Here is a 27603-nt window from a genome sequence, read left to right as displayed (position 1 = left end):
AGTGCACTTATAGTGGTGTAAGTTCTGATGTAGCAAAGGTGTAAGCATTTCCGGGGAGATGCTTATGGAGCAGGCCAGAATTTTCGTAAGGAACTAAACTTAACGAATGACAGTGATTATTCATAAGCTTTGTTCTACTTTGGAGCGGTTACAGTTTCGTATGCTGTGGGTTTAGTCTGCCGATTTCCTAGCCGAGACCCACCACCAGGTGGCAGTGGGTACCGGCTAGAGAATCGGCGGACGGATACAAAAAGATGGCGACGCAACCGGACAAAACCGACCTAACCGAACCTAGGACGGCATGCCCTTACTTGGCCGGGGGCTTCGCCCCTGGACCCCGCCCGACCTAGGTTGCCACGAAACCAACGAAACCGACCTAACCCAACATAGGACGGCGTGCCCTTACCTGGCGGGTGGCTTTGCCCCAGAAGGGCCGTGAAATTAGTAAATCTATAACTTTTCGAAAGTCCCACTGAAATCGCCAAGTAGGCCACTTTTCATTAGGTAAACCAGCAATGAACGCTCTTCGTGACACAAAACGCCTAAATCCATAAGGATCACTGGATTCTTTGCCCCAAATTCCACGTGGGTCAGATACGACACGAAAGACACGAAAGTAGCCATGTTAGCAACTCTTGAACCCGGGAGAGACTGAGGAAGGTCGCGGGGCATTTCGGGTCGTTGGTCGTCAGCTGTTTGGGTGGAACTACTTACCTTGGCGGAGGGATCTCGGCACCGCAGAATGAGTTAGGCGGCCCAGCATACGAAACTGTAATCTACCCTCTACTTTTTATAACACAGCAATATATTTGTGGAATTAGCTGACAAAACTTTGTTTTCAAAGGTGATTTTTTAATGGTGATTTTGTCATCAGGGATTTTCTATAGTCCGCCAGTGACCTGGTCCCAAGGGTGTCAGTTTTAATAGGTTAGACTGTATTGGAATAGCAAATATCAGCATAGCGTACAATCATACCTCAGTTAATGGACTTAATCTGTTCCAGAAGCTGTCCTTAACCGAATAGTCATATAACCAAGCAAATTATTCCGTAAGTTATATAATAATGGAAAAAATATAGAAATATGTTGGATCCCTGCCCATGTATGGATAAAAGGAAACAAAGAGGTTGATAAAGCAGCTAAAGAAGCAGTCCACATGACAAGAGCAAATGTAAACATTCCTATTAGTTGACTATATAAGATATATATAAACAATCATTGTAAAAAAATGGCAAAATGTATGGAATGAAGAACCTGAAAATAATAAATTAAAAGACATAAAACCTGGTGTTAGGAAATGTAGTTCATCATATAAGAGAGATTGACATGCGCAAGTAATTCTGACTCATCTCCGAATAGGCCATACTTGTCTGACACATGGACACTTAATGAGCAGCCCATGTATCCTTGCTCCCGAGTGCTCAGAGTGCAAGGTGATAATAATGGTCAGACACATGTTGTGTGAGTGCCCAAAGTATGACCAGCAATGACGCCAACTTTTGGAAATAATCAGTGAGGGAAATTTTATCAGAATCTTCTAACATTTTCAGTGATTCCGATTTTAATGTTCATGAGGAAGTGTGATTTAATTAGTAAAATGTAAAAATAAGTAAATAATAAAAATATGAAAACCCTTAGGGCATGCAAAGAATTTTAAAACAATGTGTGTGTGCCAGTATGAGCATGTGCCATTGTGGAGTTTTTAATTTCATTTTCATTCATTCATCACCATACTGAATGACCTATTTGGTCTCAGTGCTAGGCCTCTGGCCTAGACCTGGTATTTCATGCTAATCCTTTGGGCCAGCTGCAAGAGAGCTGATAGTCAGCTCAGTTGTCTGGTTAAACTATTTTAATAATAGTAATAATACCTTAAAAGATATTGGATTGTGAAGTAGGTAGGTATTTGAAGGGCAAGAAAAGTATTCATAGAGTGAAGGTAGGGAAATAAATTGCAATGATCTGTTGAACTGTTTCCAAGGAGACTTCACTTTATTGCAATGATTTCATCCTAGAAATCAGAACGTAATTTGAGATGTCTGACAAGATTGTTGGGACTATGTAAATCCTAGCAAAATAAGAGAGATCACAAGTGCCATTCTTTGGAAGTATGAAAGTATGTCCAGTTACATGTAAGACATGCCTGACAAAAGTACTTGATAGCCATTTTGTGAGCATTGTTTTGTCCCACTGAGTGGACCATTTGTTGGTTAAGTGCCTCGTTCTTGGGGATCTTAGAAATTGATACTTTGCTAAGTTTCATGGCAGGAATGGTAGCTACACTTTTGCTAAGTTTTCAAGTTTTCATGAGGGGATGTAGTATTTGATGCCAGGGGCCTATTTAGATTGATCTCAGAAGCTGGTGTTTGGCAAATGATTTACTTCACCTTGATATATTAGTATTATGTGGGTTTAAAGTGATTCAGTCTTAAGTTTAATTTTTAAGGAATAATATTGGCATCGGTTATCTTTGATACAGTACAGAGCCATTAACAGCCAGTCAGTCAGTTACATAAGGTTGACTTGGCTTCAGCTAAATGCTTTGTATGGAAATTCTTGCTCTTTTGTCTTTACATTTCTATCATGTTGATCATTTTGAAAAATTTCATAATTTCTCAACTTCTGGTAACTGTCTCACATGCCTCATATCTTTTGATATACTGTACAGTGGTGAGATCTTGCATAGTTTTTGTTAATTTCTTTGTATATATGTTGATAGATATATGTAGATAGTGGTTTTTCCTTCTGGTGTTGTGTGTTTAATCTGTGGTATGTTTTCCCATCCGAGGAATCTGAATTTGCATAACATAGGAGTATGGTCCAAATACAGGGTGACATGTTACCTTGTTTCCCAACTGACCGCCTCCATCTGCTCCTCTGGTATTACGCTTTGATTTCAGGTTTTTATTTCCTTATGTGGTACCACAGTTTCTCCTTGAGGTTTCCTTTATTTATATGGTGGCTATTTCAAGAATGCTGACTCATTTGTTTCCTGTTCTTTCTTTGGACCACCATCAAAAGACTGAAGTTTTTCCTTGTCTTCTGGTAATGCAGAGACAATAAGTCAGAATGTAGAGATGATGTCAGACATTCTAAAGTGCTTTTGGGTGGACTGCCTAGAGAAATTTCTTGAGGTGAGTTATTCATTTATTGTATTTGGACCTGTATTATTTAAATGCTGAGGGCTTATGTTTTTAGAAGTGCCATTTTCCCCTTCACTCCAGTTAGTAACATTAGTGATGATAGTTCGAGGTCTTTATACTGAGGGATAACACAAGACGTGCTTGTTGTTAATGCTTGAGTTCTTAGAAAACTGCAGTGTACTGGACAAAAGCATAGGTAAGATGAAGGTTTTGTACTTAAAGGAAGATAAGTAACTGAATATTTTGTATATATATCATAAGGTATGTTGTTCAAACTGAAAGATTTTTTTTTTTTTATTTCAGCTCCTCTGCCAACCTACATTCTTGGACCACATCAACCTCGTACTAAGGAATACTTTCCAGATATGAAGGGCTGTGAACTTGCTGAAAATATTATTTATTTAGGTGAGTATATATATATATATATATATATATATATATATATATATATATATATATATATATATATATATATATATATATATATATATATATATATGTAATTTTATATATTTAATATATATGTATGCAATTTTTTTATAGTGTAGTTTCTGTTTTGTGCTTAGAGATGCCACTTTTGGGGGATCATGAGACAGCAACTAATATCAAGAATTCTTTCATAGCTTGTTTTTGCCTGTGTAGTGCTATTGTTGGTATAGTGATAGGTCATACATGGACTCAGGGTAGGAATGCTTTTTATATTACCTACAGCAACTACTTGGAAGTTACTATAAACCCTTCTTCCGCATATGTGACAACAGTGTGTGGGTCAACCAGGTGTGCGACAACTCTGAAGTCTGTTGTTAGGTAAATGCTTATTGTTGGTTCCAAGACTTTTCCATTATAGTTCCTCATTGCTGAGTTGTTGCAACTATTTACCAAAAGAAGTTATGTACATAGTCTTAAACTTCTTTCAAAATACAGATAGTCGTTGACTCAACCTATGCAACTTGTGACTGATCAATTTTATGACTATTAAAGATCACACATACTATGACTAGAAGCAAATGTTCAGTAAGCTAAATGCGTATCATCATACATTCAACCAGGCTTACCAAAAATTCATGGCTTGTCTCATAATTCATTGCTATTTTGTATAGTTAACAACCACGTAGTAAAGTATTTTATATTTTTATACAGTAACTACTGTACCTTAAGGAAATGTAAACAATAAAAGAAATGCCTGCATTAAACCTTTCTGTGGTTGAAAAGTCAACATGTCAAAAAATTGATAAAATTATGATTAGAAATTATAACATGTACTGTGTAAAACTTATTAAAGTTGATAACCATTCATTGAAAAGTTACTGAGTGAATGTGGAAATATAAACAACGCTGTTGAAAACGTGTGTTGCATATGTGGTACACAAACATTGCGTAAACGTTTTGGGATATTATGACATGAAATGAAAAATGATTGAGATCAAACAGAAGACCATTAATTGTAAATTATTTTGGAATAATAAACTAATAAGGTGTATTAACTGAAGTCAAGTGAAATAAAGATAAATCAGTTGTATTTTGGACACATCTCTATTGGCATACTGTTGAAGCATATGAAACTCGAATTTAAACATTGGGTAAGTTACAAAATAACATTATGAGATGAACTGATAAATTAATGATTGAGATGAAAAATGATATCAACAGTGATAAAATATTTCTTATATACAGTAAACCCCCGTATTCGCGGTCTTACGATTCACTGACTCACCTATTCATGGATTTCTCTATGGAACATATAGACTCATTATTCGCTGAAAATTTGCCCATTTGAGGTATTTTTCACTGAGAAATAAACACTAATTACTGTATTTTCATGTCATTTTCATGACCAAATGCACTTTTTGTGATAAAACTATTAAAATACTCAGGTACCCAGGTAGTGCTCGAGTTACGATAATTCGATGGGGGTATGCAATTAATACCGATACGACAATATTTAGAAAAAATATTTTTAAATTTACTGCTGGTGCAGGCAGCAGCACACAATCAGGCAGTGAGAGAGGCCAAATAACAATAGGCCACCTTCTTTTTCTCCATCTCTTTATCCCATCTTCTACTTAAAAAGGTAAAAGAGAATGAATGAGAAAAGTATTGTTAGTAATTTTATACTCTTGCATATACAGCCATAAACATCCTAACAAGAAACTCTTGTTTTGCTTATAACCGAATCAGATAATAACAGCCGTTTTGCTTGTATTTCAACCATCGTACGGTAATAAATAATTACCGTAGTTATGGTACAAATGGAGTTAAGTAGAATAGGACTGATATATTTTTACATTATACCCTTATTCGGTATGGATAAAAGATTGGCAAGGAAATACGCTGCTAAATTTAAGCTGCAAGTTGTAGCCGAAGCTGAGAAAACAAAGTCAAGCTGCTAATGACTACTGTAAATTATCATGCATCAGCAACGTGGATGAAACTCAACTGTAATTAAGATAGGAGAGGAAGTATTTTAATCAAAAGTACTGGGCATGAAAGAACACATATTACTGCTATTTTTACGCCAATAAACGATAAATACATAAATCTTGTATTATGATGAAATCAAGTGAAAATAGCAAACAGAATCTTGATTTTTTTTTTTTTTTTACGCAAAACAAACATGCCCCCAAACGGCCAACATCATCTATTAACGAAAAAGTAGCTAAGTTAATTTCTCAACGAGAATTTTTAAGTTATATTTCGACTTAAAAACACTTCACATAACGAAAAATAACCTTGACCCATATAAATAAAGTATTGAGAGATTTATTTTGCGCTAACTAGAAGCAAGAAAAGCGCTCAGAACTGAGTTAAACACAGCAAAATAAACTTACTGCATAATCCGTATCCAAACCAAAACATTGATCACTATGATCGCGGTTTATAATGCAAAAGCGATATAATATATACAGTATTATTGGATACAGTGAATTAAAGCATAACATTTTAAAAGATCCATGGAAGAGATGCATATTCGTTATGGTGATGTTTGTATAATACGATACTGTGTGAATATAGTGTACAATATAATGTAGGTTATGCTACTATATATGTATATGATATACCATAGCGTAGGCAAAGCTAATTCTTGTTTGTTATTCAATTTCTCTCTGTACTGAATTATCATAAGTCACTCTGCATGAACCTCCAGAATTAACTGATATTAATAATTACTATGCCATGTATGTATAGAGTATACCGCATAGTGTAGGCTAGCCTACCATATTTGTATACATGGTACTGAATACCCTAGTGTAGGCTAGGCTATATTCACGGTAGGTTTTTTCCAACAAACGATTGGTTTTTTGGAACCTAACCCCATCGTAAGTAGGATAATATCTTTATAAGTATTTTTAAGAGTTGAGGTGCAGAAGTCTCCATCATCGTCTTTGTCTTCGTCTGCTGTTGCCTCCTTACTCTTTGCATGATCACCAAAGGAAGACAGAGGTATTGTGATTTGGGAGCTCGAGTACACGGGTCTCCAAGATTTGCACACTCGAAACCAATTCTAGGAAGTTTTCTTTCGTGGCTGGTGCTGTGCCTGTCTCTTCCCAGGGTTTTCTTCGAACATGCGGGTAGAGGAGGCTCTCGTGAATCGTCATGGACAAGGCCCAGGAGCTTTGAGTCACTCTGGGTACTAGGGTTTAGCCAAACTTCGAGCCCCCAAACCAGTACCAGAGAGTCCACTTCCCAGTCTGGTTCAGGCACAGTATGAGAGAAGGTGTCGAAGCATTCAGATGCTTCTTCACCTCCTACTAGTACTTCTTCAAGTACTCGGCCAGGTTCTCGACCAAGTACTTCTGACTCGAGAGTTTTAACACTCGGAGATGATATGAGGAGGTCCCCTCAGTCTTCTCTCAAGGAGGCTCTGGCCTCAAAGAAGACTGGGGCACTTCGTAAGGCGCAGACACTGCTGAAGGCGGCATCCTCCGTACCCATTAGGATACGTATTTTTGAATACTGAATACATATCAATCTACTTTTAAGAACAGGAGACAACTTCCCTACTTGGCCAGACTTGGCAGTCTAGTTCAGGTTTGAGAAACTCAATCCCTCTTTTGAGGAAAACACTTAGTGTTCTGTCATGCTGATGTTTCTGTCTCAATGCCATATCAGCAGGTTCAGAGAACAGTTCAGTTATTCCTGATACTAAGGAATAGTCAACTCAACAGTAACAAATCGTCCTCGTTCACCTGTCGCCCTTGGGGAACCAGGCCCTCATGATCGGCCTTCCCTTTGTTCCCTTCGGTGGATAATACAAGGATTCTTGTCTGCAATAAGGGACTCCCTATACCTTTCCATTCCTTCCAGAAGGAAATGAGTTAGGAATTAGCCTGATGACTAGACGACAGGAACTTTGTTGTGGTGTCTCTGCAATCTCCTCCTCCCATCATGTCCTTGCTCGCAGGTACACTCGGCAAGAAAAGTGAGGACACAGTTTTCATTAGATTTCGCTTATCGAATTTTAATTTTTTTCTTACAGAAAACACATAATCTCGGTAAATTTACTCTAGAATATGAAAGTACAATGCAAATTATATCATACGTTAAGTCTGCAAAACAAAAACAATCAGATACTTAAAAACACCATGCATGTCCGAAGTAATCAGAATTTCTCAGATGACTTCGTTCATAGAGATCTAAAAGATAGTGTGTGGATATCTCCGTTTAGTACTATTTATCAGAACGGCAATATTTACTCGTTTTCCGTTATGAACAGGCTTATTATTGCATCATCATACGAGGTAATGATAATTTCTATAATTTTTACACATTCATATTTATATTTCACGGTGTTAAAGGTCAGCTGGAATTAATGGCAGTAAATGATGTGACAGCTAGGGTAGGTTGACCAAATCTATTTAAATCCGCAAGAGCGTTCTCTATAATGTGCGGAGTAGCGGGAAAACACAAGTAACTGGATGTTTCTTGACGTTGCCATAGTTTCTCTCTCTCTCTCTCTCTCTCTCTCTCTCTCTCTCTCTCTCTCTCTCTCTCTCTCTCTCTCTCTCTCTCTCTCTCTCTCTCTCTCTCCATTTCTAAAACATACTATATAAATATAGTATCGCTCACTCTCTAAAAGAAAAAAATAATAAAATGAGCAGCTCTACATATAGGCCTAGGCTTACACAACAGCAACTCTCTCTCTCTCTCTCTCTCTCTCTCTCTCTCTCTCTCTCTCTCTCTCTCTCTCTCTCTCTCTCTCTCTCTCTCTCTCTCTCTCTCTCTCTCTCTCTCTCTCTCCATTGTTCCTCATGTTTTTCGTTGGACATTGCTCAAATTTAACTTTTGATTTCATTATGGAAGATCACGTTTCCGATTACGCAAGCATTCCGTTCACTGTGGTGTCATAAATTCATTTGTGTAAGGTTAGTTGGTAGGTTATGTCGAAAAATGTTAATTTTGCTCAGAACTGTCGCTGCAAATTACAACTTGAACAAATACTGTAAAGCTTACTACTGCATTTAAGTATCAGTGATTTCAGAACCGTAGAATATGATTGAAAGTTATAGGAGGTCAAGCAAAAAGGATACACATTAAGACTGAAGCTCCTCCCCCTTCTAAAGTTGCCAGATGTCGCATTAATTAGCAATATATGTCCGAAGATTAAAAAAACTGTATCCTCACTTTCCTTGCCGAGTGTACATCGACCAAGGGAAGAGGCACTCACCTGGAAACTTGCTTCTTTCAGGTGAGCTGAACCAGTATGGGAAACTTCTCTGCACCATTTTTGAAACTCAGGACAGCTGTCTCATCTTTTCCAGAGTTTCAAGATCATGGTAAGCTTCTCTGTGGTACGGTTGAGTATCGGTACCCCCTTCACCGTGAGAGTAACTTCGGTCCTCAAAGGGCGGGGGACAGGTTTTCCTTCCAACTCTACAGGTTGACGATGCAAGTATTCGAGTGGCCAGCTGCACACTCAGCAGAACTGTTAGCTAGGTACATACTGGGGAATTGGAACATAACAGCAATCAGGCTCATTTCCAGTGTCAGGTGACAGGGATTTGGCCCTCACACCCAGACATTACGCAAGATTTCCCGATCTTTGGAGCCTCTCAACGATAATAGTCAACAGAAGCTGTCAGTGTTCTGTTCCATTGTTCCACTTCCACAGTCATTGGTAGAAACATCTTCCAAACCCATGGAACAATCTTTAAGCCTCAGGAGAGGCAAGGTATCTCTCAGTTGCTATTTGCTGTCTACGGACATGGGAACCGTGGTACAGGCTCTTTGGAACCCCGAGGGTTTTTATATTGTGTGGGAACAGATCACAAATTTTTAAAGTAATTTGTATTTTTCAATTATGTGTACTGTACATTTAGGTGCTGTTATTTATTGCCATGCTCCCGACACACACTTTGCTCTATACCGCTCATTCTTGTAGCAGCATTGAAACGTAAGGCTAAAGTAAACAATTATTGTTAGTAATAATTCATCCTTCTTTCAAGGAGTTGCTAAAGAAAAATCTCTAAGTTATTATTCACCAAAGAGGGGTACAAATGGGTACAATGCTGATCTGGGTAATATGGTTAAACAGGAAATTATTCTACACACGCAGAGAGACACACTCAAACACACACACACAAACAGTATAGTGTTAGTCACTGACTTACATTGGCAGAAATTGCATAGATTCAAACCCATCATATTACTGTAAATATTTGCACAATATTTTGCATGTGCAGTAGTCCTGCATCTTATCAGAAGCTTTTGGGGGTCTGACCCTCTTATTAACAACAAAATTTGGTTAAGAAAAAACTACTTTGCACAATATATGCATTACTTAAAGAAATGTAATAAAAGTCCATTAATATGTAGCTGGTATGTAAAGTCTGTTGAGTTGAGGGGTTGCTGTAGTTATAAATTATCCCTACAGGTCCAAGTGGTATCTATCCTTGCAGCAGTGGGCTCAGAATCATGTACCTTAGCGGAAGGGAAACAGATCAAAAGAAAAATGACTTCAGTTTTGTTTATGAGGATATTCAAGCTCTTGAAACTCAGGCTACTAATAAACCAACCATTGATATTCTTATATCAGGACAATGGCCTAGTGCTGTTTGCAACTTTGCTAAGAAGCCTGTAAGTGCCCACTATTTATTTTTTTAGATTAAACACTAACAATATTGTGACATCTCACATGTTAATACCTACTTTTTAAAATTCACCTGTTTTGTTGTTTAGGTTAACTGTCTATACTTACTGTACTAATGAACACATGTGCTATTAGTTTTCCTTTGTGAAATTTCTATTTATCTGTATAAAAATATAGTAGTATTTTACCATAATTATTTATATTTTGTTTTTATCATAAAACAAAATACTGTGCAATATATTGATTTATGTTATAATGCGAGTAGTTCAGTACTGTTTTGAATGATTTTTTACTTTTTTTCAATTATGCTTTAGGCATAGGCATAGGAACTTTTTATATTAGTATTCCTTTATTTCAAGAGAGCAGTTACAGTGACACACTAAAGTATGAAAATGAGATCAGACCATTAGAAATGCATTCGAAAAGATCTTAAAATTGGGGAGCTAGTAATTTGCTCTCAGATTGCCAAGAAATTGGTTTTAGTTAAACATTACTCACAAGGCTGCACAAATCCAGACTTTCCTGGGTATCTGGGTATAAAAACAGCTCCTTACATGAATTTTTTTTAAAGATTTTTTTTTTCCACTGTGTGAGCACATGCTCGTAAATGTTAAGATCTATTTGTAGAAGTGTAGTTAACTATTTGTACTACGGAATAGGAAATACTTGTTATTGGAGGTATAAAAATAGTCTGTGATAATTTTTTTTATAATAATTTTACCGTGCTACTTTGTTTCATTGTGTGAGCATGTGCTCTGAAATTTCCAAGATTTATGACTAAGTAAAATGCAGTTGTCCTAGTCTACCACTCCCATACCGCATGAGTTTGAAACACTAATGTTTACTCCATTACATATACCAGTGGAATTTATTGATTTTGACTTAGACTAAAATGTCCCTAGTCACCACAACCCCACTGGGGCCTCATTGCCTGTTTATACATAAATGATCACATTAAAAAACACTACACACAGCTTGTGTGTACTGTATATGTACATGTATAAATCACAAAGTACTTATACTATGTTGCCCTGTTTCTCTCTCTCTCTCTCTCTCTCTCTCTCTCTCTCTCTCTCTCTCTCTCTCTCTCTCTCTGGTACAGTATTTTTATTGATATTCATTAGGTGCAGTAAAGTATTTTACTTAATACTGTATTGTAGCCTAACATATATTTTTCAGTCAGTATAAAGTGTTCATGTCATACATGCATGTGCACATCATGTTAGAATGAACAAAGCATTAACTGTTCTCTCTCTCTCTCTCTCTCTCTCTCTCTCTCTCTCTCTCTCTCTCTCTCTCTCTCTCTCTCTCTCTCTCTCTCTCTCTCTTTATAAAAGAGTTTTAGCAGATAAGAGAAGTGTGAGCAAGCACACAGTAAGTGTTTAGTTTATCTTAATGTGATCTATGGATGAACTTAAACACACACACACATACAGTTATACAGACTGGACAGTATATGTGATGTTTCATTACTGTATTACAAATAATACTATACTGTATTAAGTAAATACCAATATCATTACTGTATCCGAGACAAGGAAGGGGGTGCAATGAATGCAAAATATTTAAAGTGTTTTGTAATTTTCATGTTCATTCAAGGACAGTAATGTTTATGGTTCTTTTTTATTTATATTGTATGAGTTTTGTTTATTTTACTAATCTTGTAATCATAAGTAAGTAGTAGAACTATTGCAGTCTATGTACGTATTTTGTTTGGCTAAACTGTACAGTACTGTATTGTATGTATGTTTAGAAGCAATTTATATTGCAAATATATCTTAAATTGAATGTAAGTGAATTAGTGTTTTAAATTTTATGATAATTACACGTTGCCAATTAGGATAGACCATGAGGAATTGCTCTTCACTATGAGCTATATGAGTTGCCTCCAGGGTATTGTAATATGTAGGCTATATGTTACTTTTCAGGGAGGGGCAGATCCCCTAACTGTTCTGTTAGTTCAGGTGCCACTGTATTGCTTCTGAGCACAATCATAATGAGAGGTAGAATTAAGATTACTATGAACTTGTGAGACAGGATACCCCATTGGAAATGCCAAGGTTGAGAACCATATTTGTATTTGTGAATTAGAGTACTACAGTAATTGATATATTTTTTTATTGCTTATATTCAGGGATGTGTTTGAGTGACTGCATGGGTGCTTAAAAAGACATTTTGAATTCAGGACATGCATGATGAGCAAGACTAGAAGATATTTGCTGTGTTAAAACAGATTTATAGAATGTGGTTACATTAAAGTTGACTTTACAGAGTGTAGAGTGACACCATAAAGCCTTCAATCAAAGCTGCTTTATCTGGATGAATTATTATAAATTTGTCTGTGTCAGAATATATCTTTGAAGTCTTTTTGTATAGGACGTTTCAGCATGTTTCTTGTAACATGAAAACACTTCAGTTGTGCCAGATTGCATTGTTTGAGTGAAGTATATTTTGTTTTTTGTTTTTGTGTATCCCTTTCTCCATGTGTATGAAGTGAAGTCCATTCCTACAGGTGAATTAGACACCCTGAGTTCAGCCATTCATAGCTGCATGTGAGTGTACTGAGGTTTTATAAAATTAATTTTTGTCTCAAAGTTAGATATAGTTCCTTTTACTGTAAGATATAGATTTTTGGCATTGTCTATCTTCTGTGTATTTTAATTTTTTATGTACTTTTCTTTTGTATTTCTTGTATGTTTCTTGAGTAGTTTTTTGTGTTACTCTTTTGTGTAAGTAAAATTGTAAAGTGTGAAAATCCAGCATTGTCATCAAAAGTCCTTGGTTGGTCATGGAGTGTTAAGTAGCTCTATGAAAATTAAGTTTCTTGAAAGAAAGAAAATAGAGAACTTAAAATATACTGTGGATGTGATATTCCTCATTTCCGTATATGGGATCGAGTGTAATTTAGAGTTTGAGAGGAGAAGAAACACTATCTTCGGAGACATCCAAAAAAGGTTTTCTTGAGAGAGAGATTGATAATTTTTAAGTTTTGATGTGTTGTGGCAACTCTTGTGGAGCCTATGGCAGGTGTATGAAGTTCATTATTGAATTAATTGGTTTTAATTAACATAAGAGTCAGTGGGAGGTGCATCCTTGAGCACATGCAAAAAGCCTATTTGCATCAAAGAGATAAGGATTCTGGATCTAGATATTCTCCACCCACTTAGGTAGTGAGCCAGATCAATATTAGAGAAAAAATCAAAATCTTCCTATGTGATACTGTACTATCACTTATCCATATTATATGTGTGAGTGTGTGGATTGCTTTATGGGGTGGGGTATGTAGGAAAGAAAGTTAGAGCAGGAGAAGAGTAAGGGAGAGATGTTGGATGACAGAATGAGGTTAATAGGAAAAAATTAAACAGGAGATTAGTAGAGCAGCATGAAGTGATTTATCAAGCGTAAAGTACAAAGTGGACATTAACATGAGTGAAATGCAAGTTTGAAAAAATAATTATAACATATAAGGACCTGGACTTAGACTGGATGTCGGTTGAAGGCCTTCATTGAGCTCACCTCCACCACCCCTCACCCTACAGTACAAGTTTCAGCCTGTACGTAACAAGGTGGTGAAGTGAGAGGATACTGTAAAATTAGGGAAAATAGTAAATACATTAAGTACAAGAGGGGCAAGTGAATGTATACTGTTGCTCTTCCATAGTCATGCCTGTTCTTAGACAAAATGTAACATATTTTACAATAATGATATCTACAGTTCAGTGAAAGTTATATGGTAATTTCCTGTAAGGAGAGAATTATTGTATAATAAAATTATATGTATTATTTATGCAATTCAAGATATATAACATGCAAGAACTATATTTTCCAAAGGAATAAAAGCTAAGTACAGGCAGTCCCCATTTATCGGTGGGAGATCTGTTCTGACGGCGTGACGATAAGTTAAAATTGCTGACAACTGAAAATCAGAAATTTTTGGCGCTTATCGGCTCCAATAACTGGGTATCGGCACTGATAATTGGAGATCGGAGCCTCTGTTAGGTATGTATCAGCGCCAGTACCCAGTCATTGGTGCCAATAACCGGAAATTGGTGCATATCGATGCCAAAAGTTGCTGATTTTCGTCACTAGACAAGCGCCCTAAAACCGGATCGCCGATAACCAGGGATTGCCTGTACAGGATACTTAGTCAAAATTTGTGATAAAACAGGTTTTGATGTCTTGCTTGGAAGGCGGTTAAGAGAGAACTGTAGCATCACAGCATCCGCTAGGGGAAAACCAGGTTGGGCTCCACCCACCTCTTTTCCCATTGGTTATCTCCTGTTGCCACCAAAATCATGTGCTATTAATAACTGGACTCCAGCTAGGCGCTTGAGAAAATCCCCTTATGTTAAGATCTTAGGGTTTTTAGGTATGAAAAATATAAATTGAATGCAAATTTGTCATTTTTGGTAGCTGCTGTGAGTCCTCACTTCATAAACAAGTTACACACTCATGGTCCTCCCTGGGCTCCATAGGGCAGACCAACCAATTACTCTAAATTATATTTACAAATAGACAGCTCATTGACCTAAATTTGTCAAATTTTTTTAAAATCTGGGAGGAAAAGTCATTATGGAGCAGTTTATTGACAAAAAGGGGGTGTTAAATATAAAACCGTGCCCTTTTATATAAACATTAACAAATTGGCAGAATTGTAAAATTAATGTATACTGTATATTATTCTCTTGATTATTTGTATATATTATTTTATACATAGTATAATAATATTTTGCTCTCATCCTGCATGTTGCGTCATCTTTCAGATAAAAAAAAATGAGAAATATTTTCCAGAACTAGAGATTATTAGTTATCTTGTCTGGTTCTACTGCTTACTACTAGTTTATGGCTCATTCGTGGCTTTACTTGTTGTTGGTTTAGAATCTAATTTTTTTTTTACTTCCACTCTCCTAAAGTTTGTCATATTTTAGGAAGTGTGGTAATAAGCATTCCAGTAATTTGGAGGCAATACGATAGTAGTGTGAAGGGAAAAGTGTAAATGTCAGCTACTTAAATGTTTTTTTCTTCAATTATCAGGAAGGATATGATCCTGAAGCAGATGGTTCCATTATGGTATCAAGATTGACATACAAGGTACAACCTCGTTACCACTTTGCTGGCCTGGGAGGAGCTCATTATGAAAGGTTGCCATACAGGTAATATTGAAAATTCTTCGTTGAAATGGAAGAATGTTGTCTGAAATCTGAACCTTAATGTTTTTGGAAAGTGTTAGTCAGTTTCTGAAGGGTAACATATTTGTCTTGAGAGCAATAGGCTTGTCAGTACAGTGGCACCTCAACTAAATGGACCTCAGCTTAGCAGATTTCGTTACTTAACGGACTTGCCCAAGTTCGGTAAAATGATACAGTAGAAATATTTCGTATTTTCTAGAGAAATCCAGTAAGTATGATAGGGTCTTCAGACGGTAGACCGATGCTTTCTTGTTTGTGCCTCTGAGGGTGGAGTGATTGAATGAACAAATGCACTCTAATTAATTGACACTTTCCTGTGAGGGTGGATAGTGTACACATACACTACCAACACTTTCCTCTTTATGCATTATGTTAGGAAACAATATACGCTTACTGTGGGCCCAGCTCTCTCTCTCTCTCTCCTACAATATTTTTATTCACATTACTTGATTCATTACTGTACAATACTATACTTGATGTAGTTTTATATTTTTAAAGTGTGTGCAAGTGTACATGCATACATGCATCATGTTGGATAAACTATGCACTTAGAGTGTGTTTGCATGCCTTCTCTCTCTCTCTCTCTCTCTCTCTCTCTCTCTCTCTCTCTCTCTCTCTCTCTCTCTCTCTCTCTCTCTCTCTCTCTCTCTCTATGTTTAAAAAGAAACAGTGTTTACATTATTGAGTATATTTTATGGGTTTTGTACGCAGTACTTTACACATCTTGTATGTATATTTTATGGATTTTGTACACAGTACTTTACACATCTTGTATGTATAAGTAGTTAAGGCATGTAACATTGTTAGAAGCAAATAATTTTGTAAATATATTTGTAAATTTGAATGATAAGTACTATGTATATACTCTTGTACCATGTGATATTTTAAGAAGGAGATTTATATATGATTTTAGAGGGTTTCACCATACATGAGATACAAGATGTGTATATATGAACTGTTGGCGTAGGCTGGGTGTCACCGTTAGAGTATCCATTTGCATAAGTCAAAAAGCTTTATTTAAGATATAGATAATGGTAATGAAATTGATATTTTACTTACTGAATCCATATATAATGTATTATCATGTTATATCGTCATCGTAATGTAAAAAAAAACTGATTATCTGCCATATGCTTGCATGTAGGCTAGGCAAATGCTTAAATTCTCAAAATCAGCTGATTGAGGCCTACTACTGAAATAATTAGGAGAATAATTGTTTATTTGCTGAAAGAAATCGATTATTAGTGCTATTATTTTTTTTATTTTTATACATAAAACAAAAGTAAAACCAGTGTACAAAGGCAAACTAACATATATTAAACTAAAATCCCTCAAAATTGCAAAGCAGCTGTTGCTTGATTTGGTTGTTTATGGCCAAACTTGTTGTTGGTGCCAGATTTTTGGTAAGTGTTGCTCATGCAATAGTAAGTGGTTGTTAGTTATAAGAGATGGTTATGAATTATTACGTAAGTCATAAGTTTGGTAATCTTGTTTGAAAGCCTAGCCTAGTATAATAAGCCTCTTCCTTGTTGGGTTTGGCACCAGGTTACACACCAGCTGGTTTCTGATATTTCCCCTCTTAATGATGGGGAGAAATTTGGATTCGTTATCTATTTTTTCTTAATACTATTTTTCCAGTACAGTTTATTAAGTGCCTCAAGAAAACGCAGGTGTCAGCAGTCTTGGTCTATTATTTTTGTTCTTTTTAATAGCGTAGCTGCTGTTCGTCGTCAAAGGGGTTACTCACATGGTTCTTAGAGGGGATCCATTAGATAGACCAACCAGTTTCAAAGAATTTTCTTCTAGTTGGCCTTGGCCAGTGTAGTGCACATTGACACTGATAGAGTAAAGCACTTGAAGACAAGAGGGCACTTTCTCTTGTCTATAGCGGCTGCGTAGGTTCAATTCCTAGTCTTAACCTGCAGATGTGGCAACAGTTTGCTGCGTGCTGGTCATTATTATGTCAACCACACATCCTGCACTAGACCTACCCACCATTCTCTGGTCTCTGCAACCATTAGTGCACAGCTAGAATTTGTGCGTGTATAAGTGCTCCTAGTTCGTATTTTGGTTATCATGGAAGAATCAAACTCAGAAGCAAGTTTCTGTTGATGTCTCACTGGATATCCTTGATGAGGTTCTTTGCAATTTTTTGGAATTTTTATTTATCCACCAGTACTGTATTTAGTCCAGTTTCTGGTAATATTGAGAGACTTGGATGCATACTAGGGCAGCAGCTTTGTCCGCTTTTCTTATGGTAATTATCTGGTTTTCTGCTATGGTAATTATCTGGTTTTCTGTTAAGTATTTAGCAATGTCTTTCGTGTCTTTGGTGAGGATAGAACTACTGTATGGAGCACCTCACTTAACCCTTAAATGCCGACTGGACGTATCGTAAGTCGAATAAAATTGTCTGTCGGGTGACGAGTGGACATACTGTACGTCGACTACAAAAAATTTCAACCTTCGGTCAACTTTGACTCGACCGAAATGGTCGAAAAATGCATTTGTAAGCTAAAACTCTTACATTCTAGTAATGTTCAATCATTTACCTTCATTTTGCAACAAATTGGAAGTCCCTAGCACAATATTTTGATTTATGGTGAATTTTTGAACAAACTCTTTCCTTATGTCCGCGCGGTAACTCAGCCGAAAATTTCAGAAATTCTTTAGTCATTTTGTCGTAATTTTTGCACTGTTTTATATTAGCCGTTACATAAAGTTTTATATATGAAAATGTGCGCAATTTCATGTAAAATACAACAAAAAACAACCCATGGTTGTAGCTTTTATCAGTTGGAAATATTTTCATATAAATCACGATAAGTGCCAAAATTCAACCTTCGGTCAACTTTGACTCAACTGAAATGGTCGAAAAATGCAATTGTAAACTAAAACTCTTAAATATTCAATCATTTACCTTCATTTTGCAACAGATGGGAAGTCTCTAGCACAATATTTCGATTTATGGTGAATTTTTGAAAAAAACTTTTTCCTTACGTCCGCACGCGGTAACTTGGACGAACATCTCAGAAATTCTTTTGTCACTTTGTCGTAAGGTTTGCACCGTTTTATATTAGTCGTTACATAAAGTTTTATATATGAAAATATGCGCAATTTCATGTAGAATACAACAAAAAATAACTCATGGTTGTAGCTTCTATCAGTTTTGAAATACTTTCATATAAATCACGATGTGCCAAGATTTCAACCTTCGGTCAACTTTGACTCGAATGAAATGGTCGAAAAACGCAATTGTAAGCTAAAACTCTTACGTTCTAGTAATATTCAATCATTTACCTTCATTTTGCAACAAATTGGAAGTCTCTAGCACAATATTTCGATTTATGGTGAATTTTTGAAAAAAAACTTTTTCCTTACGTCCGCGCGCGGTAACTCGGCCAAACATCTCAGAAATTCTTTCGTCACTTTGTCGTAATGTTTGCACCGTTTTATATTAGTCGTTACATAAAGTTTTATATATGAAAATGTGCGCAATTTCATGTAGAATACAACAAAAAATAACTCATGGTTGTATTCATTTTGCAACAAATTGGAAGTCTCTAGCACAATATTTCGATTTATGGTGAATTTTTTAAAAAACTTTTTCCTTACGTCCGCACTGTAACTTGGCCGAACATCTCAGAAATTCTTTTGTCACTTTGTCGTAATGTTTGCACTGTTTTATCTTAGTCGTTACATAAAGTTTTATATATGAAAATGTGCGCAATTTCATGTAGAATACAACATAGAATAACTCATGGTTGTAGCTTTTATCAGTTTTGAAATAGTTTCATATAAATCACGGTAAATAGAAAAAATTCAACCTTTGGTCAACTTAACTCGGCCGAAATGGTCGAAAACTGCAATTGTAAGCTAAAACACTTACAAGCTAGTAATATTCAATCAATTACCTTCATTTTGCAACAAACGGAAAGTCTAGCACAATATTTCGATTTATGGTGAATTTTTGAAAAAAAAAATTTTTATGTCTGCTCGTTACGAATTCATGCATCATTTTGTGATAATATTTTCTCTGTGTTGCTTTGATCATTTTACAATTTGTTATATACCAAAATCATCGCAATTTAGTGTACAATACAAAGAAAAAAAATAACTCATTAGCTTTAACCGTTTTGCTCACAGCGCGATTTGTATACAATTATATATGAAATTTTTTTTTCACACTGTCATATATTTCAGTATTTATATATGATAATGATATTTTTTTTCATTTCTGATGGTTGCATACTAAACTTCAGGAGCCAAAAATGAACTCTTAATCTTAAAAACTAAGCGTGCTGTGATTTTTTTAAAAAAACTTTTTACGCTTCAGCGCTAACTTCCAAACGCCACCGGCATATGGCAGACACTTTCGTAAATAGAGGCTTGGCGTTTAAGGGTTAATAAGGGATTCTTCTAGAAGTAATGGCATAAGGGAATCACTTGACCTGACCTTACCATGGTCCTTCAGGGACTGGACAGAGTCAAGGAGGACTAAAACCCTCCAGGTGCTTGGTGTGCTGGGTTAGCTTTTTCATCACATGGGTGTTAAGTTTAGGATACTGTTTCCAGTCGTCTACTGACTTCTGACAGAAACTTCAAGATGCCCCCTTTACAGGTATCATAGCCTCTTGGGATGTCAAAAGCCTCTTTACTGGCACCTCCAGTTGATGAGATGATTGAACATATGTCCTGAACAGAATATAAATATGAGGACACACTCACTGTGATCATCCCCAAAGAAATCCTAAAAGCTCTCCTTGGAATGTATCCCAAGAAGGCACCTTTATACCAGCAGGGGAATCTTTGCTGCCAGATTGACAGCTGTCAATGGGATTCCCTTTTAATGGTTCTGTTGCCAAGTTCTACAAGGTGTCATAATAGAAATTTGTAACAAGATCCCCTGCCCTCCTCATACCACTGTTATATAGATGACACCTTTGTAAGAATGAAAAATGAAGAGGACCTAGAAACATTAACAACTTTTGAAGAATGCTTCATTCTCTGCTCCATGTGTGAATGCAGTGTTCATGGTGCCCTCCCTTTTCTGGACATCTGGGTACAGCAGACACCCATTGAGTTAGAGTACCACGATCTTTAAAAACCACACGAACTTGTGTCTCTTCCCTAATGGCTCCAACTAATGTCTAGACAGATGGAAATGGTGTGGTGGATGCCTTCAACCTTTGTGCCCTCACACACTTCTTCACATGGAGAAAAATTAAAGAGATTAAAAAATCAGCATTAGTGCTGATAAATAAAAATTTCTCAAATTTGGAAATACAATACATTCGAACCCTGGTATTCTCTGGGGTTAGGGGCCACAACCACCCGCGATAAGTTGAAATCCATAAGTTGGAATGACCATCTAAAAACATTTACAACTGCCTATTTTAATAGTTCAAACACCAAGTATACATTAAACTATCATCCTGAAACTTTAATATCATTTCAAAGTCATCTTACAAGATTCCTGTACCCTTAAAAGGCTTACAGCTACTTATGAACACTTCTATAAGTGCTGTACTCTCACCAAGGAGTAAAATGGTAACTCCGTACCCTTATTCCCGTTACCTTGTCAATATCACATAAGCTTGAACACTAAATATACTTATTAACAACAACCATCACAATTTAAACTGTGAACTTGATAAAAGGGCAGTTAGCTAGCTTATTTTCCCATATTTGTAACAAAATATACTGTGTAGATAAACTTTGCAAAAAAAAAAAAGCAACCTGCCAAAAAAAAAAAGCAACCTCCTTTTTTTCTCATATATAACACCTACCAAAAACAGTCAAAGATACGGTATCACATTCTTCTTCCTATTTTCCTTAAACATAAATAGTAACAGACTTAAAAATTAAACTTTTTCTCTCACTTACCTATGTGTGGTGCCAAAACTGCATACATTGACCAGACTTTTAAAAACTTGCGAGGAGGTTTAAAAGTATTCCTTCTCTTCCTCCTCCTGAACGAAAGCCTTGTGTTCAGGGTAACTCATCATGTATCGCAAACAATTCAAACACGCAATTGATCACCCACAACCGTACACAGAGGAAAAGCAGTCTTTGTTACCGAAAGCAGTACTTCCTGTATGTAACCAGTTAGGCAAAGATCTCTTTATAACCCTATATCTGTCAGCCATTAAAAAGCAAAAAATTACAAAGACATATGAGGGCATATGGGTTTCTGCCAATAGCTTGAAAGCTTACAAAAAACATGAAAGCTTACAAAAAACATGAGTGCTTGCCCACCCATGCACCTTCTACCTTATGCTACGGAAATAATGACATATCCTTATCAGCTAGTTAAAAGCAGTAAACAAACTAATATATAGTGACATTTTATGTGACATTATGCTTTTAAACCAATAACAATTACTAAAGCTCTCTCTCTCTCTCTCTCTCTCTCTCTCTCTCTCTCTCTCTCTCTCTCTCTCTCTCTCTCTCTCTCTCTCTCTCTCTCTCTCTGTTAGCAATTTTTATTTTAATTTTTTGAGGGGGGGGATTCATCGTTTTATGGAGTGAAAATGACTGTATAACAAAACACAAATAAATAAAGAAATAAGAGATGATAGGATAGAAAGGGAAGGTAGGTGTGTATGCTGATATTTGCATGTGTGTGTGTGTGTGTGTTATAGGCTATATGTATGAAGGTGTGTTTCTTACCATGGTCTCTCTCTCTCTCTCTCTCTCTCTCTCTCTCTCTCTCTCTCTCTCTCTCTCTCTCTCTCTCTCTCTCTCTCTCTCTCTCTCATTGCTGTTACTGGCTGTACATACGTACAATTGCGCTATTATCTATTGCATCACTTTACAAAATATATCGTTCGGATTATATTTCTCTTTTTTTATGTTCCTGATACAGGCAGTCCCCGCTTACTGGCGGCATCAGTTAACGGCGTTTCGGTTTTATGACGCTTGGCTAACGACGTCATTAACCAGATTTTCGGTGTCGGTAAGCAATTTTCAGTGCTGGTAAGTGGTTTATCGTTGTCGGTAAGCTGTTTATTGGGGTCAACAAGTGGTTTATTGGTGCTGTTAAGCAGTTTATTGGCACTTACGGTGTCGTAAATGCCATTTGTTACCATAATTATTGTGATGTTATGGTTAACAACGATTTTTGGTTATTGGCTCTTGGCCAGGAACAGAACCCCCGAAATTAACTGGGGACTGCCTGTATTAATTAGTTTGAGAATTTTTTGTTTTAAATGAAAATTGGAATAAATTTTAGCAAGTAAAAAGTAAGACCAAGGAAAAATCTTGTTTTATGCAGGTTTTTAATTATTTTGTCTGAATCATTATGAAATATTTCATTATGTTTAGATATGAACAGTCCTACCAACCGTGTTGTCAGAGAATTATCTGTATAAAGAGATTTCTGTTAAAAGAATATTTTATGCAAATAAAACATGGTGGGCAAGCTTGGCATATCTAATATTATCAGGTTATTATCAGTTTAAAGATCTTTCTGTTAAAAGAAAGAATGTTATTTAAAGTTAGCAAATAAGGTATATGCTATTATGAAAAATATAATTTATAACTTCTTTAAACTAAATACTGTTTGCTTCACTGAATGGCGGTGAAATGCACTTATGGATGAGGTTCAGTTGGCATGCCTGCAAGCCAAATGTTCATTAGATCAGTTTGGATGCAAAATAACTTCAAAATCTTACAAATGCCAACGTTTCTTTGTAATATCACCAAAAACATCAAATTGAAAAAGTATTTGTACAAATATGAAGGAGAATTCAGATATATCAAATAACGATAGTGGGAATATTGTTTTTACAAATGAAAGATTTTATGGGGGTCACATAGTCTAGAGTGAATGGTAATGGCATATGTGAACAGAGTTATTGGTTCTTTTGGGGGGTTATGTACACTAAGTATCAGGATGTGAACAGCATTAATGAACTGAAACTGACTAGAGTAACCACTTTTGTTGAACATATTGAAAAACAATTTCCTGTAGTATGTCTTAATGATGATCAAAAGGATCTACTGTATTGACTTATTGAAGTTTTATTAGTAATTTTTTTACTGCATGAAATTTTTTAGTTCTGTTTCAGTTTGACTTCTTATTCTTTATCAGTATTATTTACCAATCATTATTGATGTTAATTATGTATTTAAATACATTATTTATGTTTTCCTGGCTTACCTCAACATAAGAAGTATAATCTCAAGTAGTGAATATATTAGTCCTCAAGCATAAGGGCTTGGAATACCATTCAGTACTCTAATGATCAATTATACATTTGTGTAACTACTGTAAAAGAATACGTTATTGAGTATGAAAATCTAATAGCACACAAATACTTAACAAAAATCGTATTGCATATCATATATCTTGCTTTTCACAGATCAGGAAAGGATCAATAGGCCTAGAGTAAACCCCCCGTATTCAAGGACTCACCTATGCGCAGATTTCTCTATGGAACATATACATGCATTATTCGCTGAAAATACGGCCATTCATGGTATTTTTCACTGTGAAATATTCACTAATTACTGTATTTTCATGTAATTTTCATGACTAAATGCACTTTTTGTGATAAAACTATTAAAATACTCAGGTACCCAGGTAGTGCTCTAGTTACAATAATTCGCCTTACAATAATTCGATTTTACGATGGGATAAGCAATTAATACAGATACGACAATATTTATAAAATATTTTTAAATTTCGCGCGGGCGCAGGCTGCAGTGTACAATCAGGCAGCAAGAGAAACCAACATCTTTCCCTCCACCTCTTTGTCCCATCTTCTAGTTGAAAAAGTAAAAGAGAATGATAAAAGTATTGTTAGTAACGTTATACTCTTGCGTAAATGCGTACAGCCATAAACAACTGCATAAGAAACTGTTGTTTTGCTTATAACCGAATCGGATAACAACAGCCGTTTTGCTTGTATTTCAACCATCGTATGGTAGTAAACAATTACCGTAGTTATAGTACAAATGACGTTAAGTAGAATAGGACTGATATATTTTTACAGTGTACCCTAATTTGGTATGGATAAAAGATCGGCAAGGAAATATACTGCCAAATTTAAGCTGCAAGTTGTAGCTGAAGCTGAGAAAACAATGTTCAAGCTGCTAATGACTATAAATTATCGTGCATAGGCAACAAGGATGAAACTCGACCGTAAATAAAATTAATGAGAAAGTATTTTAATCAAAAGTACTTGGCATGAAAGAACACATTACAGCTATTTTTACACCGATAAACGATAAATACGTAAAGCTCGTATTATGATGAAATCAAGTGAAAATAGCAAACAGAATCTTGAATTTTTTTTTTACACAAAACAAGCATGCTCCCAAACGGCCAACGTCATCTATTAACAAAAAAATAGCTAAATTAATTTCATAATGAGACGTATTTGTTATATTTTGACTTAAAAACTCTGTATAACGAAAAATAACCTTGTCCCATATAAATAAAGTATCCAGAGATTCATTTACGCTGACTAGAAGCAAGAAAGCGCTCTGAACTGAGTTAAATAGAGCGAAATAAACTTACTGCGTAATCGATTTCCAAACCAAAACATTGATCACTATGATCGCAATTTATAATACAAAAGCAATATAAGAATATATACAATATTACTGGATACAGTGAATTAAAGCATAGAAGTTTAAAAGATCCGTGGAAGAGATGCATATTCATTATGTTGATGTACAATACGATATTATGTGAATATAGAGTACTGTACAGTATAATGCAGGCTAGGCTACTGTATATATATACCATATACCATATTGTAGGCTAAGCTAATTCTTGTTTGTTATTCAATTTCTCTTTGTATTGAATTATCATAAGTCACTCTGCATGAACCTCCAGAATTAGCTGATATTGATAATTACTACATCGTGTACATATGGAGTATATTAGTGTGGGCTAGGCTACCGCATATGTATAGATGATACTGAATACCTAGTGTAGGATAGGCTATATTCAAGATATGTTTTTCCCAACAAATGATGGGTTTTTTGGAACCTAACCCCATCGTAAATAGGATGATACCTGTATAAGTATTTTTAGTTCATTTGTGTATATTTGAACTATCAAAATGGCAGTTCTAAGTGTTTTTAGAAGGGTTCTAAGTATTTGTAGATTTTAGCTATTCATGGGGGGGGTACACATCCCCCGTGAATACGGGGTTTACTGTAATGTAAAATATATATCAGTCCTATTCTGCTTAACGTCATTTGTAACATAACTACAGTAATTGTTTGCTATCGTACGATGGTTGAAATGCAAGTAAAACAGCTGTTGTTATCCGATTTGGTTGTTCAGAGCCAAGGCCTAGACCGTGTTCATACCCAAACAGTTGTTTCTCATTCGGTTGTTTATGGTTGTACTCATCTTCTCGACGAGTATAACGTAACTAACGATACTCTTATCACTCGCTTTTACTTTTTTAACTTATTTAACTGGAAGATGTGATAAAGAGGTGGAGTAAAAGAGGTTAGTCCATAGTAATCTGGTCTCTCAAAAAAGGAACTCTCATGATACACGAAATACATGATAAAATAAATTTTTATGGGTGAAAATTTGGGGGTTGCACAATGCATGAGATTATGTGTTAACGAGCGTATACAGTAAATGAAATGACAAAGTCGATTCTATATCTTGTTTTTCCTAAACACGTCGCCTAAAAGGGAAACCATTGTTTTGTTTACGTTTCATCGCCAATCTTAAGCAACCCCTAACAACAATACGATAAAGTATGACAATTATCGTTCGTATGACGGAATTGTTCTAAACAGTTACAAACAGCCTGAATTTTTAATGAAAAATGAATATTATGTTATCGTAAATGTTATTACTACCATAATTACACTACGTTACCAAAAGATAAAGGTTGCTGTGAGCGCAATCATAACTTGATATTTACATTTTGTCAACTGGCGGGCCTCGCGTAGATAAAAGTTGGTTTCATTGATGTGGATTTATTCCTTGAATAAGCTATTTATTTTGAAGATATGCCAGTAATATGTAAGGTAAAAATGGTTTTATGACCTTTATTATCACTTTATTTCATAATGTGAATCTTTTCATGTATGTTGGTGGTTATCACACTGAGGCTGAGGCTAGTCTACCGATAAAGATCACTTAGAATTCAAGGTTTGATTTTTAGAATGGTAGTATAAGATGACCCCCAATTTTTAGGGATGAATTTTATGATTTAAAGGTCATCTTATATGCGGAAATATACAGTAATTGTGATGAAATCTATAGATAAGCATACGTGAAAATATAGACAAATGGAGTTGTTCCTTTTAGATATAATAATAGATGATTTTCCACAAGGTGTTATATTTTTAATGCGAACAGCTGAGCTCTTATATATTTCCCCTTGCTGTATAGGAGGATGACATGCAATAGCTTGGGTCCTATGAATGTCTTGCAGAGCATGGTCTTTGCGAGTACACTTGATAAAAGTCCAAATGTTGGGATAGGAACTGCCAACTAGTGACATGAAACTTCGATGCTGCCCTTCCATGTTATTGTTTTGTTTTCAGCAAGTCTTCTTGAACTCTTGAAAACATAGATATTGACATCAAATCCTGGTGTCTTCAATGTCTGTGAGTTGGTCGCCCAATGTAATTATTGTTAAAATAATGAACAAAATCATTTGCAACCCCAGGCAAAGGTTCAGTCAGTGCCTTAAAAGCCTGATTACTTTGTTTGAAGGGTAAAATGCTAGTGAAGTAATCATCCTCATTGATAATGAAAAATTTGAATCATCATTATACAGTTGCAAAAGACCTGCTTCTGGAATTTTTTTTTCAAATATTCTGACTTAAATGAAAGAACCGTCTTTCAACTTCTCCATTTGGTAAGACTGTTTCAATGCTATTTATTGCTTTTTCAGAATCTTTTGTTATACTTATAGGATCTACATTATTGTTAAGACTTCTCACTTTCTCAAGCAAAAGTATGTATGTTGCTTCAGTTTTACTTGGTAAAAGACAATAGACAAGGACTCCCTGGCCTCCTATAATGTTCACTGGACAAAATTGGGTATGACAGTGAGTGTTTCAGCTATGTACCAGTCTCAAAACATCTTAAGATGCAACACATTCTTTTCATATCCATACATCAGAATTTGATTTTTTTGGGGATGGAATCATACAAAAGAAAATTTTAGTTATTTCTTGTGAGTCTGTATTCT

The 27603-nt window shown here is 35.7% G+C and overlaps 1 protein-coding gene across 6 annotated transcripts in view; it reads left to right on the top strand.

Annotated features, from left to right (window-relative positions):
* LOC136853880 (CWF19-like protein 1) overlaps nucleotides 1–27603 on the top strand; it is a 96211-nt gene that overhangs the window by 43846 nt on the left and 24762 nt on the right. For all 6 annotated transcript variants that reach the window (XR_010857586.1, XM_067129807.1, XM_067129816.1 and 3 more), the window contains 3 exons: nucleotides 3446–3547; nucleotides 10014–10216; nucleotides 15264–15382. Coding sequence is in view for 5 of the 6 variants with exons in the window: in XM_067129807.1 (XP_066985908.1) it covers nucleotides 3446–3547; nucleotides 10014–10216; nucleotides 15264–15382 (424 nt within the window). In the remaining variant the exon portion in view is untranslated. The remainder of the gene's footprint in view (nucleotides 1–3445; nucleotides 3548–10013; nucleotides 10217–15263; nucleotides 15383–27603) is intronic.

The sequence above is a fragment of the Macrobrachium rosenbergii genome, chromosome 3 (assembly GCF_040412425.1).
Source record: "Macrobrachium rosenbergii isolate ZJJX-2024 chromosome 3, ASM4041242v1, whole genome shotgun sequence".
Classification (NCBI taxonomy): domain Eukaryota; kingdom Metazoa; phylum Arthropoda; class Malacostraca; order Decapoda; family Palaemonidae; genus Macrobrachium; species Macrobrachium rosenbergii.
The sequence above is the reverse complement of the archived record's forward strand: the minus strand, read 5'-3'. Positions and strand labels throughout refer to the sequence as shown.